The following is a 17,457-nucleotide window of genomic DNA, read 5'->3' as shown; positions in this document are numbered from 1 at the left end:
CACAAATCAATCAATGTAATACACCACATTAACAAATTAAAAGAAAAAAACCATATGATTATCTCAATAGATGCAGAGAAAGCCTTTGACAAAATTCAACACCCATTTATGATTAAAACTCTCCAGAAAGCAGGAATAGAAGGAACATACCTCAACATAATAAAAGCTATATATGACAAACCCACAGCAAGCATTGCCCTCAATGGTGAAAAATTGAAAGCATTTCCCCTGAAATCAGGAACAAGACAAGGGTGCCCACTCTCACCACTACTATTCAACATAGTTTTGGAAGTTTTGGCCATAGCAATCAGAGCAGAAAAAGAAGTAAAAGGAATCCAGATAGGAAAAGAAGAAGTGAAACTCTCTCTGTTTGCAGATGACATGATCCTCTACATAGAAAACCCTAAAGACTCTTCCAGAAAATTACTAGAGCTAACCAATGAATATAGTAAAGTTGCAGGATATAAAATTAACACACAGAAATCCCTTCCATTCCTATACACTAACAATGAGAAAACAGAAAGAGAAATTAAGGAAACAATACCATTCACCACTGCAACAAAAAGAATAAAATACTTAGGAGTATATCTACCTAAATAAACAAAATACATAGAAAACTATGAAACACTGATGAAAGAAATCAAAGAGGACACAAATAGATGGAGAAATATACCGTGTTCATGGATTGGAAGAGTCAATATTGTCAAAATGGCTATACTACCCAAAGCAATCTATAGATTCAATGCAATCCCTATCAAGTTACCAATGGTATTTTTCACAGAACTAGAACAAATAATTTCACAATTGGTATGGAAATACAAAAAACCTCAAATAGCCAAAGTAATCTTGAGAAAGAAGAATGGAACTCGAGGAATCAACCTGTGTGACTTCAGGCTCTACTACAAAGCCACAGTCATCAAGACAGTATGGTACTGGCACAAAGACAGAAATATAGATCAATGGAACAGAATAGAAAGGCCAGAGATAAATCCACGAACCTATGGACACCTTATCTTCGACAAAGGAGGCAAGGATATACAATGGAAAAAAGACAACCTCTTTAACAAGTGGTGCTGGGAAAACTGGTCAACCACTTGTAAAAGAATGAAACTAGAACACTTTCTAACACCATACACAAAAATAAACTCAAAATGGATTAAAGATCTAAATGTAAGACCAGAAACTATAAAACTCCTAGAGGAGAACATAGGCAAAACACTCTCCGACATGAATCACAGCAGGATCCTCTATGACTCACCTCCCAGAATATTGGAAATAAAAGCAAAAATAAACAAATGGGACCTAATGAAACTTAAAAGCTTTTGCACAACAAAGGAAACTATAAACAAGGTGAAAAGACAGCCCTCAGATTGGGAGAAAATAATAGCAAATGAAGAAACAGACAAAGGATTAATCACAAAAATATGCAAGCAACTCCTGCAGCTCAATTCCAGAAAAATAAATGACCCAATCAAAAAATCGGCCAAAGAACTAAACAGACATGTCTCCAAAGAAGACATACAGATGGCTAACAAACACATGAAAAGATGCTCAACATCACTCATTATCAGAGAAATGCAAATCAAAACTACATTGAGGTACCATTACACGCCAGTCAGAATGACTGCTATCCAAAAGTCTACAAGCAATAAATGCTGGAGAGGGTGTGGAGAAAAGGGAACCCTCTTACACTGTTGGTGGGAATGCAAACTAGTACAGCCACTGTGGAGAACAGTGTGGAGATTTCTTAAAAAACTGGAAATAGAACTGCCATATGACCCAGCAATACCACTTCTGGGCATACATACCGAGGAAACCAGATCTGAAAGAGGCACGTGCACCGCAATGTTCATCACAGCACTGTTTATAGTAGCCAGGACATGGAAGCAACCTAGATGCCCATCAGCAGACGAATGGATAAGGAAGCTGTGGTACATATATACCATGGAATATTACTTAGCCATTAAAAAGAATTCATTTGAATCAGTTCTAATGAGATGGATGAAACTGGAGCCCATTATACAGAGTGAAGTAAGCCAGAAAGATAAAGACCAATACAGTATATTAATGCATATATATGGAATTTAGAAAGATGGTAACGATAACCCTATATGCAAAACAGAAAAAGAGACACAGATGTACAGAACAGACTTTTGGACTCTGTGGGAGAAGGTAAGGGTGGGTTGTTTTGAGAGAACAGCACTGAAACATATATATTATCTATAGTGAAAAAGATCAACAGCCCAGGTTGGATGCATGAGACAAGTGCTCGGGCCTGGTGCACTGGGAAGACCCAGAGGAATCAGGTGGAGAGGGAGGTGGGAGGGGGGATCGGGATGGGGAATACATGCAACTCCATGGCTGGTTCATGTCAGTATGACAAAACCCACTACAATGTTGTAGAGTAATTGGCTTCCAACTAATAAAAATAAATGGGAAAAAAAAAAAAAAACCAGTTTGGGGGATATTTGGGATTTTCTTTTTTTTTTTTTTTTTTACTATGTAGACTATGTTTATCAATCCTTTGGCTCCTCATAACTGTAAATTATCTCTAATGTTTCAAAGGGCATTTGCAAACCCCAAGAATTCCATAACCCCACAAATGCAAATAGCTTTTTGACTGGTAACATGGTTTGATTTGCATTAAACTGCAAAACCACTACATTTTAGTGTTTTTTTTTACATTTTTTGAAAACAAGTTATAAGACTGCCATTTAATCTGAAAAACATACAAAACAAAATAATTGCAGACACCAACCTACCAATCTGTATTCTATTCTAGGGTAAATAACAGAAATTACAGATAAGATATTCTCATAAGAAATTTTCTTTTCCTTAAGAATATAAACATCCTACCTTTGTGTGCCAGAGTCTACTAAATTTTTGTGATGTTCTTAAATTCCAAATTAGTTTAGCAAATTTTTCAGTTGCAGTTTCATTTACATTCTGATAAGTACTATCTACCAGTTCAGTTCAGTTCAGTCGGTCAGTCGTGTCCGACTCTTTGCAACCCCATGAACAGCAGTATGCCAGGCCTCCCTGTCCATCACCAACTCCCAGAGTCCACCCAAACCCATGTCCATTGAGTCAGTGATGCCATCCAACCATCTCATCCTCTGTTGTCCCCTTCTCCTCCTGCCTTCAATCTTTCCCAGCATCAGGGTCTTTTCCAATGAGTCAACTCTTTGCATCAGGTGGCCAAAGTATTGGAGCTTCAGCTTCAACATCAGTCCATCCAATGAACACCCAGGACTGATCTCCTTGAGGATGGACTGGTTGGATCTCCTTGCAGTCCAAGGGACTCTCAAGAGTCTTCTCCAACACCACAGTTCAAAAGCATCAATTCTTCGGCGCTCAGCTTTCTTCACAGTCCAACTCTCAGATCCATACATGACCACTGGAAAAACCACAGCCTTAACTAGAAGGACCTTTGTTGGCAAAGTAATGTCTCTGCCTCTTAACATGCTGTCTAGGTTGGTCATAACTTTCCTTCCAAGGAGCAAGCGACTTTTAATTTCATGACTGATATCACCATCTGCAGTGATTTTGCAGCCCAGAAAAATAAAGTCAGCCACTGTTTCCACTGTTTCCCCATCTATTTGCCATGAAGTGATGGGACCAGATGCCATGATCTTAGTTTTCTGAATGCTGAGTTTTGAGCCAACTTTTTCACTTTCATCAAGAGGCTCATTAGTTCTTCTTCACTTTCTGCCATAAGGGTTGTATCATTTGCATATCTGAGGTTACTGATATTTCTCCCGGCAATCTTGATTTCAGCTTGTGCTTCCTCCAGCCCAGCGTTTCTCATGATGTACTCTGCATGTAAGTTAAATAAGCAGGGTGACAGAATGTAGCCTTGACGTACTCCTTTTCCTATTTGTAACCAGTCTGTTTTTCCATGTCCAGTTCTAACTGTTGCTTCCTGACCTGCATACAGTTTTCTCAAGAGGCAGGTCAGGTGTCTGGTATTCCTATCTCTTTCAGAATTTTCCACAGTTGATTGTGATCCACACAGTCAAAGGCTTTGGCATAGTCAATAAAGCAGAAACAGATGTTTTTCTGGAACTCTCTTTCTTTTTCGATGATCCAGTGGATGTTGTCAATTTGCTCTCTGGTTCCTCTGCCTTTTCTACATCCAGCTTGAACATCTGGAAGTTCACGGTTCACATATTGCTGAAGACTGGCTTGGAGACTTTTAAACATTACTTTACTAGTGTGTGAGATGAGTGCAATTGTGCAGTAGTTTGAGCATTCTTTGGGATTGCCTTTCTTTGGGATTGGAATGAAAACTGACCTTCTCCAGTACTGTGGCCACTGCTGCGTGCCAAGCTGCTATTTAAGAGCTAGTAAGTAGTTTTAGAGCTTCCCAGGTGGTTCAGAGGTTAAAGCATCTGCCTGCAATGTGAGAGAGCTGGGTTTGATCCCAGGGTCGGGAAGATCCCCTGGAGAAGGAATTGGCAACCCACTCCTGTATTTTTGCCTGGAGAATCCCATGGATGGAGGAGTTTTGTGGGCTACAGTCCACGGGGTTGCAAAGAGTCAGACACGACTGAGCGACTTAACTAACTAAGGAGTTTTAGCGAATGTTTATAGACATTTAAAAAAGAAAAAACAAACAACAACAAAAAAACAAGGAAAAGCATTTAGAATCACTAGATGAACAGTTTAGAAAACTTTGACTATAATTTTGAGAATTTAAAAGCTAGGAGAAGGAAAGGGAATAAAAGTACCACAGAACTTATTTTAATACTAATGGCTAATAATTGAAAAGACAGTTTAAAAGGTACTCCATTTTTTGAGGAGGAGAGATCTACTCATTTATTAAAAAGACAGACACACAGGGAACTCATATTTCTGAGTGCAATCCATGAGTCAAAAGAAACACTTACCACATAAGGTAATGCAAATTCTTCACACATTTCTATGGCAATATTGTCTGCTTTTTGAATTCCAACAACACTATCCACTAATAAAAATGTTCTCATCAAACTGTAGGAATGCAGAAATGAAGATTAACAGCAAAGAAAAATATACTCATTCATTTCCACCCCCCACCCAATCTTCACTATACTAAGAAATTGTCTTTTGAAAAATTATCATATCAAAATTTTAAAATTTCTTTAGACAAAAGGACTTCTTAATTTACCATGAAGTCCATCCAAGTTCCAATAGGCTTCAGTGTTGGTTACGTTCAATAGCTAGACTCATTAATATTATTTCAATAGCATATATTGAACATACGACACTCTGCCTAGAACTGGATACAAAGATGAATGAGCCCCTTCCTCTAAGTGACTGAACTCTAGTGGGAGAATGAAACAGGGACCCAGTTAACTATAAGTTATCATAAAAGTGTCTAAGTCTTCAAATATTACTTTAAGACTAGCAAATAACAAAACCAAACACATTATATTTTGTATTTTCTTGTGTAAGTATTTTATCTTAGCTTCTATGTTAAGATACAACAAGCAAATTACTTACAAACACTTTTTTATACTTCAAAAGTTTAACATTAATTTTTCCATATATTGTGCAATGCTTGAAGCATAGACCTGCTACCTGGCTACTTACGGAGACAAATAAAGGTAGTATTTATCGAGGATGTGATGTCAGAAGTATTTTAAGAATAACCAGAATTTACTGAAGTTTATTTAAATCTGGTAAACACCCCATTAACCAACAAATTTCATTTTTAAAAATAGCCAGCTAAGAGTTTGGTATAAAAAATTAATAAAGTCTGCTGATGTACTACTTATAGTCTCAATAAAGGAAAACAATTGAATTTAAGTTTAAAATAATTTACAGGAAAAAAAACTAAGTAGACAGTACTTACCTTCCTCCGAAACAGTACAGAATATTATGAGAATAAAGTAAACTTTCTAGAAAAGTTATTTGATAAAACTGAAGAGTTCATCATGTATAGAATGTTCTATTCATGAAAACATGTTTAGGGGTTAAATATAACAATTATAAGGAAAAAAAGCTTCTTACTTCTTTCGTTCTTTTAGGTAGGTTTCTACCATGTCAACAAAATCTTCAGGTGCTCTATAGCCATAACCTGGCATGTCCACCAATGTAAAGTATTTTCCAACTTTGTAAAAATTAATTTTCTTTGTATGGCCCTGACAAAGTAATTGTAAATATAAGTTTCTTAAAATATGTCCTTTATATATTTCATGACTCAAAATATTTTCTGTTCAATCAATAATTACTTATTAAACACACAAAAGTATTCTGTATATAACCCTATGCAGATGACGATACAGGAAAAAGAAACAGAAGAGAAGTGGCTGGAGATAAGCTTAGATGATACTACTTCCTCCTTCCAATTCATTTTTTTAAAGAGAATCTATATGATTTAAGAACTTCAAATTCCATATTAGAAATATGCAGGCAAAATATTTTCAAGTCTTCCTATTTCATTAGTTCTCTCCCAGTGAAAAAGTTATACTGGTCTAAAGAGTATGACTGCATTAATCAATATTCTCTGATGGATAATATATTTCCACTTTAAAGAATTATCTCCACTTTAAATGAATTAATGCACAAACAGGATAAATTAAATGCTTACTGTCAGTCATACAAGTTTTCATAAAAACTAGATGCAAAGTTTGATAGTGTAGCTAGACTATTACTTGCCTAAAATCAATTTGAATGTTTTATTAGATGGGTTTGGTGCTTTCATTAAGCCATTTTTAAAAAAGCATGTACAATTGTAAAGCACTTGTGCAACTACAACTAATGTAAAGATGATAAAAATAGTTTATTCACGTGGTTTTCTGTCCACGGACATTTATTAATCAGAAAAGGAAAAATTATGACAAAAAACTTTAAAAGTCAACTGTTCAGAACTCAGGAGAGGTTTTATAAATGATGCTTAGGTTCCCAGGCAGCTTATGTGTCTGTCTATAGGAAAATAACTTTAGAATTACAGATTAGAAATGTCAAGAATCCAGTTCTTCCATTGCCTTCTCACAGCAGAAAGGGAACACCCCTACCTAGAAGTGAGAGCTGAACTATGGCATTTGATGAGGCAGGGCACAAGGGAGTAAGGATAGGAGGGTTAACAAATGACTACAGTCATCAGAGGTAGTTTCAGGAAATCAACTATGTGAAGAAACTGGGAACAAGAAAAGACTAATGAAGCCTCAGGGAAGGGTTCTAATGTAAGGAAATGGGGGCAGTGAGGACTGGGTTGGTAGGAACATTTTGCCAAGGATAGATAGGTGAGAGGACCTGGGGTGAGGAGAGGGTACCTTAAATATTGGTAGAGTCTGTATTATTGAAAGGAAGCAGAGGAAATGAGAAAATGACAAAAAGCTACTACAGCAGACTGACTGGGATATTAGGCACATAAATTTGGCCCTGGGTAAACTGGAAAGTGCCTGATACGTATATATATATATATATATATGAGTTAGCTAGGTATAAAAGATTATAGGAGGAAAAAAAATACACTTGAAAGCTGTTTCCTTTAAAAATCAATGTAGAACTAGGTGAGCATTCTCATAGAAGCAAATATAGAATGACAATGGAACAACTCTTGAGAAAAGTCTGGACCAAGGAAAATTTCCTCAAGATACTGGCCAGGTTACTAAAATAAATAAATCCAGATATACTTCCATTTTCTTCAGAGAAATACTCAGGCATTAATGAAATGTCTTACATTAGCACTTGTTTGAAAGAAATCACTTTTCTAGGAACTTAGCAATTATGGTTTCTAACCCCCCCCCCATACTTATTAATCATCTTAGTCAATTCAGAGGTAGTTCAGATATGTTTTAAATTTTGACATACCGGTTTTTTGGAGACTCTAACTTCAACCTCTGGGGCAAGTGAAAACAAAGCCTTTATTAGAGAGGATTTTCCAACATTGCTTCTGCCTATAAAACACACCTTATACAGGCAAAAAGAAGATAATTGAGTACTAGTGTATTGGGTTGGCCAAAAAGTTCATTTGGGTTTTTCTGTAAGCTGGTACAGTAAAACCCAAATGAACTTTTTGGCCAACCCGTATTACCTGTAAAAATCTGTAAATATTATTTAGCCTTGACTAACCATAAAGAAGTAGCTTATGGTTAGTCAACCTTCAAATTCTAATATATAGCTACTATATATTAAATGATTTCAATGTGGCAGGTACTGTTTTAAAAGCACTTGTTATTTTCTTATTTACTCTTTACAATATCCCTATGAGACAGATAATAAGTTATCTGTCTCATAAACTGTAAAAGTATTCTCATTTTACAGGTGATAAAACCAGAGGCAGAGAGGTTCAATATCCAGCCCCAAATTATACAGCTAAAAAGTGAAGAAGCTGGAAACTGAAATCCAGACATCTATATCTGTACCTGTGCTTTTAATTACACGCCACTCAAGAACATCTGCAACATTTATTAAGAATTCCATATTTTCAAAGCTTTTTGAAGTTAACAATTACATGCATTTCAACAAAACTGGCTCTAAAGTCACTCCTGTTTGAAACCCCATTTTCCCACAAACTCTCAAAGTACACCATTACAACATCATAATTATTTCTTTCTCTTGACCTTTCTTGTTCCATTTATGCTTTTCTCCTTTAGTGTGAGTGTAGAAAGCAACAAAGTATTTTTGAGACTAACCATTAATACACATGGCTTTGCTTTCTAAAAGTACTGAAGAGGGTACAACCAATCAGTGCTCCTAAATGAGGGCGGTACCGCCCCCTGGGGGTGTTTTCGAAATTTGTAAGGGCATATTTGATTATTAATAGGAGGGCATTTGGGGTTATTAATATGATTGGGTGGCACTTAGTGAGCAGGAGCCAGCAGTGCTATATATTTTGCAAAACTGTGGTCAGTAAATAAATTGATTTGGATGCTGTATAAATTTCAAATGTCCTACCAGATTAAGTCGGATAATAGATTAAAAAACTAAATTAAAAAGAAATTACACAAAAGTCCAGTAATTTAAAAATGGAAAAGCAATGCTGTCTCCAAATCATTAAGTGATTTATATACTCTTCTTAAATTATTGTAGAGTTCGAGTGGAAAAGTTCCAGTGCAATGGTGCGGTTATCACAAATAACGGAGGCCTGAGCCTTCTTTTAACAGACAGAACAAAATATTAAACTGCAGGACATGCATAAAATGCACACTCACTGAATTCCACTGAAGCTGTTTTAGAAAATCTTACAGATTATTGCCATCTATATATGATTCTTTTTGCACAGGATAGGAAATTCAGATTGAGTGAAAATTATGTATTGATAAGGATCACTTCATTTGTAAAACTACTCTACTTTTTGTATTCTTCACTTTTTCCAGTTTGTCTCGGCATGTTTTCCCTACTTAAAAAAGATAAATGTTTAATTTTTAATCGCCTTCTAAAGTCTTTCATACTCACTACCAAAATAATTGGGCTTCCCTTGTGGCTCAGCTGGTAAAGAATCCGCCTGCAATGTGGGAGACCTGGGTTCGATCCCTAGGTTGAGAAGATCCCCTGGAGAAGGGAACGGCTACCCACTCCAGTATTCTGGCCTGGAGAATTCCATGGTCTGTATAGTCCATGATGTCGCAAAGAGTCGGACACGACAGAGGGACTTTCTCTCACTCACTCACCAAAATAATTAAACCCATATCTACTTACTTTGTTACAATAATGATACCGCGTCCATACCAAGCTAGTATCTCTGGCCTGCTGATAATGCAGGCAGGCATGCTAAGTTGCTTCAGTCGTGTCCGACTCTATGGACTTCAGCCTGTCAGGCTTCTCTGTTCAAGGGATTCTCCAGGCATGAATGCTGGAGTGGGCTGCCATGCCCTCCGCCAGCGGATCTTCCCGACCCAGCGATCGAACCTGTGTCTTTTATGTCTACCTGCATCGGCAGGCGGGTTCTTTACCACTAACATCGCTAGTTGATAATAGGTTACAGCAAAATCACAGCCCAAGCCCTCAGTACCCGCAGGCGGCTGCGGCGCTCACCTCCGGGTGGCGAAGGTCCGGGGCGTGGTCGAGACGCACCGCCGAGGTGAGGTACTCGATGCGGTTTCGGGCGGAGGCCGTAAAGAAGCTCTCCGCCCGCGCGATGTCCTCCAAGCTCGGGTGGAAGATATTCAGGTGAAGGTCTGGCCTCGAGCCCGGGACGAAATGCCCATGGAGTTCTTGCAGCGGGAAGACCAGCTTCGTCAGCTGCTTGCTCGGCAGCCGTAGAACCTCGGTGAAGGCCTGGAACGCGCTGTAAGCTCGTCTTGCGCTCCCCAGCTCTGGCCCCATAGCAAACAACCTGCTCACGCCCGGCCGCAGCCGGTGAGCTGCCATTTTCCTTTTTTAGAAGTCCCACCTCCGGCCCTCATTCCCAGGATCTGAAATGCGCGTGCGTGACCCGGATCCCGCTAAGCCTGCTGGGAATTGTAGTTTCTAATGGCCTCTTTGGTTCCCGCAGAGATTGTTTGTATACCTAGAGCTGGAGACAGGTGTTGCCCGCAGCGGGGGGAAAAAGTGGCTGGGTGCTTTTCACATTCTGGCCCTGACAACTGTGCCTTTGACTTGCATGTCGCTTTGGGGAGGTTGTTTAACCGTTTTTCAGAGCTGAAAAAAACATATCTGGCTGTGTGAGCCCTGAGGCTCAAGTGAAGAAGAAGACTTGTGAAGCTCTGGTGGATTTCAGGGCGGTTTACTCTTCACGCTTTCTGGTTGTTGAAAAAACACTTGCGCAGAAATGAAAAGGGCGGGTGAGAAATGTTCAAAAAGCGCCTGGTTTTCAGGGTGCAGACAGTTCGTACTTCATTCTTCTTCTCTAGAGCTGCAGGAAATGTCATTAAAATTTAGAGATTTCTTACAGAGTAAAAGAAAAAAAAAACCAGTTTACACAGGTGTTCAAGGGTTGTTTCATTTAAGTTACATAATGATATCTTATTTCAGAAGTTTCTTAAAGCCATTCAAACTCATCAGTGCTGCAATGGGAGGTAGAGGGACCGTGATAAAATGAGTATCTGAAAGATATTTCTACCTAAAAGACGATGGGTCTTCTAAAACCTTAGCAGCAAACAGCATTGCAACGTTAGCTCATGCTCTCTTGAGCGATTCCTCAGGTTGTTCATTGACTATTCAGGGCAGTTCTTGAATTAATGTCACACAAAAATTAGTGAACAAGATCAACAACTTTGACTTTGTTGTTTCAGGCAACAAAGTAGCCTGAAATTGCTGGCCGGCTGATTTTGTGTTGATCTTTGTGATAGGCCTTAAGGCTTTCCTCCATCCCCTAGTCTCATGCCTCCATAAGAAAACACTTTATTGTAAACATCCAGACATTTTGGATATATGTTATCATATTTGTAATTTAACTCAAAATACTGTTCTAAATTCTTAACATTTTTTAAACAATATATTTGAAAGTCTTTCTGTATCAATACATACTTGATATAAGTGATTGTTTTTAATGGAGGCACATTATTCCATTTATTTACCCCATGTCTTATTGACCACTAATGAGGTTTTGTTGTTACAACAGTGCTACAATGAACCCTCATAAAGAGAGGTTTTTTCACACTTGTGGAAGTAGGACACATCCCTAGAAGAGGACTTGATTGGTGCATAGGTTGTGTGCATTTCTATTTTTCATATTTCTGTAGAAAAATTATCTTTTAAAGAAATTGCAATGGAAGTGAAGTAAAGTCGCTCAGTCGTGTCTGACTCTTTGTGACCCCATGGACTGTAGCCTACCAGGCTCCTCTGTCCATGGGATTTTCCAGGCAAGAGTACAGGAGTGGGATGCCATTTCCTTCTCTGGACTACTTCCTAATAACAAAATCTTATAGCATCAAAGTAGGCATTATAAAAGTAGGCTATTATAATGTTGTGTAATCATGCCATACTTATTTGAAATTAAACAAAACATTTTTTTTAGTTCTTATATTCCTGATTATTAAAGAGAATAAATATACTTTGTAAAAATCATGTTTTATATTAGATTATTCACTTTAAAATAATTTATAATAACTGTTTAGTTATTGAAAACATTGACCTTTTATCTGTCATGTTTTAAAAATATTTTCCCCAACTTTTTTACTTTTGACTTTTTAATAGGATTTTGATTGTAGATTTTTAATTTGTAAGTGGCCAAACTGAATAGTCTCTTAAGCATTCTAAGCTTTGTGTTATGTTTGGAAAAATTTTCTAGGATTATAAACAAATTAACCTATCTTTCATTCTAGTGGTTTAAGTTTTTTTTACAGTTAAATGTTTCATACAATTGGAGTTTGTTTTAATAAAAAGAGTCTGCTAGGAATTCAGCTTAATTTTTTTCCAAATGGTTAGCCAGTTGTCTCAACAATACTTATTAAATAGTCCACCTTTTTTTCACTGAGTATGTATGTGGGTACATTTGCAGACAACTCTGAACTTTGAGGGCTTCCCTGGTGCCTTCCCTGGTGCCTCCACCTACAATGCCGGAGAACTGAGTTCAATCCCCAGGTTAGGAAGATCCCTTGGAGAAGGGAATGCCTTCACATTACAGTCTTCTTGCGTACAGAATTCCATGGACAGGGGAGCCTGGTGGGTTACAGTTGATGGGGTCACAAAGAGTTGTACATGACTGAGCAACTAACACTTTCAACACTGAACTTTGAAAGTGCTTTCATATGTGCTATTTACTTTTTAACCTTGGGATCCCAGGTGTGGAAATAAACCCAAGCATGAAAGACTTTTGCTAGTTTTTACAGGGTTTGAGAGGAACTCTGGGAAGCCTGCATGGGGCATTCATCGCCATGAGGTCTGCAGTCAGAGGGGGAAGCTGGAAACAGGAGGAATTAGTAGGGGATAATCCCACTGTGGCGCTGCAATGGGAATCTTAGGGTGCACGAGGAATTGTTGGGGGAAACACTGACTGAAACCGCAGCCTGACCAGGCACCAGAGTAACTATTTGCATGAGTTATTTTATGATAGGAGGACCTGATAAGGAACATGGAACTAACAAGCCACTATCAGCTAGAAGAATTTGGGTAAAGTCAAAAGTCAATAGGAGACACCAGTCCATTTATCCTATGCTTCCAGGAGCCTTCTCAGTGAAATCCATCTTGGCTGGGTGATGCATGGGCCACCAGGAAGAACCCTGAGTCAGAATGATTGGTCAGAGACAATCTAGAAACTAATCTCATCACCACAAAACCCGAGATTGTGATAGAACAGTCCCCCTAGGTTCACTTACGCTTCTGCTCTCCACTGGGTGCACCTTCCTAATAAAATCTCTCCCAATAAAATCTCTCGCTTTGTCAGCACATGTATCTCCTCAGACAATTCATTTCCGAGTATTTGACAAGAGCCCACCCTTAGGCTCTAGAAGGGGTCCTCCTTCCTGCAACAGAATTCTCAAAGTCCAGGAATGTCAGACCAAATCAATATTGTTGGGGATCCAGTCTGGCAGATGGATGTTGCAACAGTATTCCCTGTTTTCTGGCAGTATTCTGTCTCTGATTGTGGGCAGCACCTTGCCAGGTGGTCTGTCTGGCTGAAGTAGTACCCTGGCTAACAGTTTTGAATTGGGAGTCAGAATCCAACCTCCTGGCTAGGCAGGGTGTCATATGATTCAGAAGAGGATTTAAGTCCTTGTGGGGAAAAGGAGTGTGGATTAAGAAACCAAGCAGCTACTTGGTCAGCAGATTGCAGAGACATAACTAGGATGTGAGAAAGGGTTTGAATTGACCTAGGGGCATCCTAGGGAGAACCCACCCTTGATCTAGTTCCACAGCACAGAGGTCAAGACATACTCACTAAACTGTGGTAGCCCAGCAAAAGAGAAGTCAAAGTGTTAGTTCCTTAGTCACGTCTGACTCTTTGCAATCCCATGGACTGTAGCCTACCAGGTTCCTCTGTCCAATGGAGTTCTCCAGGCAAGAATACTGGGGTAGGGAGTGATTCCCTTCTCCAGGGGATCTTTCTGACCCAGGGATTGAACCTAGGTCTCCTGCACTGGGTGTGGATTCTTTACCATCTGAGCCACCAGGCAAGTCCATGGTAGCCCAGGGAAGTTGATAAATGAGGCCCGTATTCATGGACTGTACTGTTCTATACTCTTTCCTGTGTAATACTGTAGTGTATATCATTTGATACTGAGAGTGATAAGGCACCCTTGCTCAATTCCATCATTTGTTCATTCATCAAATATTCATGCCAGGCACTGTACTAAGTGCTGGAGATATATGATGGAGTAATGAAACAGAAAAGTTTCTGTCCTCATATGCTATGATCTTGAGATAGTAAGATAAGTAAATACAGGGTATATTGTTGTTGTTTGGTGGCTAAATCATGTCCAGCTCTTTTGCAACCCCATGGACTGTTCCACCAAGCTCCTCTGTCCATGAGATTTCCCAGACAAGAATACTGGAGTGGGTTGTCATTTCCTTTTCCAGGGGGATCTTCCCAACCCAGGGATTGAACCCTTGTCTTCTGCATTGCAGGTGGATTCTTTACTCTAAACCATCAGGGATGCCCACAGGGTATATTAGATAGTGATAAATGCTTAAGAAAAAGCTTAAGCTGGGTAGGAAGATTAGAGGTGTATGTGTGTAGAGGCATAAGAATATTGCCATTTTAGTGTGATCTTCACTGAGAAGGTGATATTTGAACACTGATGTTAAGGAAGTAAGGAAATAACCATGTGATTTATTGGGGGAAGCCAAGTGAAAGTGTGAAGGGTCAGAGGTAGGAGTATTACTTGTTTAGAACAGCGAGGGGGCCAATGTGGCCAGGATGTAGTGAAAAGATGATGCTGGCAGTAACTCTAGCTATTACTTTCAAACTTTGGCTTTGATACAGAGAGTTAAAGTGAATGTATGCATAAGAAATTTTAGCTGGTTGGCATCCCTTGTGTAGAGAGGAACCATCCACATCCACTCTGTGTGGTTCTAATGGGGCTATCACTAACAAAACTCCACACTTCTGATCACAGGAGGTGGGATTTGGCCATACGTACACCATGTGTGTTATGACAATAATGATTATTTGAGTAATGTGCAAGCAATCCCACCTGAGCTAGTCATTATGTTAAAGTTAGACAGGCAGCTGGCTCTGCCATTGAGCCTCATGTTATAATGCTGGAATTGAGGCCAATACTCAAGATATGGTTGTTCTTCACTGCTATGTGAAAGATGCCTATAGTACTTTAAGGGAATGAAGCTGATACAGAAAGAAAAACAGTACTGAGAGATGGAGATGGGAGGTGGAATGACTCCCAATGATCTATGTTGAATATCATGTCCTCTGTCCCTCTGCTCTCCAATCACACAAGTCAATACGTTCTTCTCCTTGTTTTCACTGAAACTGATTTGACTTGGATTTGATGGCAGCCATGAGTCCTGTTTAACAGAGTATTTTAAGATGATATGTGGTTCCTTGTGTAAATCCAGAGTCATCAGACTACCATGCAGAATAGTTTGGGTGCTCTATGTAAATTTACATCTATTACAGAGGAGTCATGATGAAGCTCTAGGGCTTAGAGTGCCTGTGCCTGCCTGCAGGTTAAGTCAGTTCAGTCGCTTAGTCATGTCCAGCTCTGCAACCCCAAGGACTGCAGCACGCCAGGCTTCCCTGTCCATCACCAACTCCTGAAGGTGACCATGCATGTTAAGCAGGCCAAACTACAGGCCAAACTATTACCCTCCCTTGAAGTAACAGTTGAACTTTAGGAGTCTTAAGAATCTCCCTTCCATTCAGGGTATTTCCTCATCCAGTGGTTACTTATGATCTTTGGTAAAGGCCAGTAATCTGGTTATGTTGTAAAAATTAACAGAGTTCAGGATGTGTTTATGGTCATCCTGGAAAAAAGTACCTTCTGTGTGACAGTTTAGGTTCACCACAAAGTTAACAAGATTTTATTATTTAGTGTGACTTGGGAAGATACTGCATACTTAGCACACACTCTGAGCATCAACCTTTGTTACTAAAACCAACCTGACTGAAATGCTATAGCTGTACTGTCGTGTTTATCTAATAAGAATGGAAAGAACATGGGCAGAACAGTGGTGGGATCTTACCATTAGGACAGGATGATCTCAATTGTTCCTTGGATCCAGAGTGATCTCAACTTATGTCCAAGTCCTGTAAGTGTTAAGTTTAGGGAATCCATCTAAGATATGAAGAAGGCAGACACTGTAGGCAGAATCTGTGACATCAGAGAATGAGTAAGCACAGAATATATACATAGGTTAACTCTCATTCTAGGCTAGAAATGGTTTGAAAGCTCTAGCAGAAGCAAGGGCAGTGATTCTAGAAAAACTTCTAAACATACAGAGAGAGAATGGATTAGGTTGCAGTGTCCAATTTACACAAGACCTTTCCCCACCATACTTCTCCCTTTGTTTTAAACAACAGTAATAAACATTTATTGTTTGACTGCCAGGAATTGATCTAGGTGCCAGGAATCAAATAGAAAAACATGCTTACAATCTAATTTGGATCTCAAACTCTTGTATTAGGAAGATGTTAATTTATGATGTTATACTCTCATTATATGAATGAGAATAACATAGAAGAACTTTCCACATGTAACTTAAGTTGGTTGAATTATAATAACTACTGTCTGAGTAAATGCTATAAGTTAAAAATGCATTTAATTATTTAAAAAATATTTCTGTGTAACAGCTGATTAAAAAATTAAATTAGATATCATCAAATATGTTGACAAAAATTTATGACACACATATGTAACATGATGTATGATTTGCCTACCTAATTTCCTAAAGGAAAGGAAAGTGAAGTTGCTCAGTCATGTCCGACTCTTTGCAACCCCATGGACTGTAGCCCTACCAGGCTCCTTCGTCCATGGAATTTTCCAGGCAAGAGTACTGGAGTGGGCTGCCATTTCCTTCCTCCAAGGGATCTTCCTCACCCAGGGATCGAACCCAGGTCTCCTGCATTGCAGGCAGATGCTTTACCACCTGAGCCACCAGGGAATTCCTCAAAGCATAACCTAATTTCCTAATTAGGTTATAAATTGTTATTCTTGAAATTTATTATTTGACCATCATTCAAGAAACATACTTCCTATAGTCCTTTTCTTTGGCAGCTCATCAAATCATTTAGTTTCAGTTTTATATTTCATTAATATATCTCTAGAGAATGCCTCTAACAGAGGTATATTTTTTTTCCTTCAGAGAAGCTTTTTGAGCTTTTTTTTTTTTTTTTAAGGTTCTGCCTACTGTACTCACAGATTTCTCTAGAGAGATTTGTAGATTAAATATCAGACCATGATCATGTGTAGGAGGGTGAGTTCTTAGAATGACTTGGGTTTGGAGGAGGAGTAGTAATAGAGCTTCACTTCCTTCAAGGTTGTTTTTTTCAATAAAAAACAGTTATTTTAGGTAGTCAGTTGTTCTCACTTGCAACTTCGTGTTTGATCTCTCTGCTATACTAGTGCTTTTAAATATATTAGACCTCTACTCAGCTTGTGTTTTTATATTATTCAGTTTTTCCTGTTGGAA

The 17,457-nt window shown here is 38.7% G+C and overlaps 1 protein-coding gene across 1 annotated transcript in view; it reads right to left on the bottom strand.

Annotated features, from left to right (window-relative positions):
• The window catches only part of GTPBP8 (GTP binding protein 8 (putative)), a 28,081-nt gene extending 17,746 nt beyond the window's left edge, over positions 1 to 10,335 (bottom strand). The window contains exons 1-4 of the mRNA XM_065942158.1: positions 9,964 to 10,335; positions 7,798 to 7,896; positions 5,992 to 6,122; positions 4,890 to 4,989 (exon numbers count right to left, since the gene is read on the bottom strand). Coding sequence (XP_065798230.1) covers positions 4,890 to 4,989; positions 5,992 to 6,122; positions 7,798 to 7,896; positions 9,964 to 10,299 — 666 coding nt within the window. The 5' untranslated portion in view covers positions 10,300 to 10,335. The remainder of the gene's footprint in view (positions 1 to 4,889; positions 4,990 to 5,991; positions 6,123 to 7,797; positions 7,897 to 9,963) is intronic.
• Positions 10,336 to 17,457: the final 7,122 nt, after the last annotated feature.

The sequence above is a fragment of the Muntiacus reevesi genome, chromosome 8, assembly GCF_963930625.1.
Source record: "Muntiacus reevesi chromosome 8, mMunRee1.1, whole genome shotgun sequence".
In the NCBI taxonomy this organism is placed as follows: domain Eukaryota; kingdom Metazoa; phylum Chordata; class Mammalia; order Artiodactyla; family Cervidae; genus Muntiacus; species Muntiacus reevesi.
The sequence above is the reverse complement of the archived record's forward strand: the minus strand, read 5'-3'. Positions and strand labels throughout refer to the sequence as shown.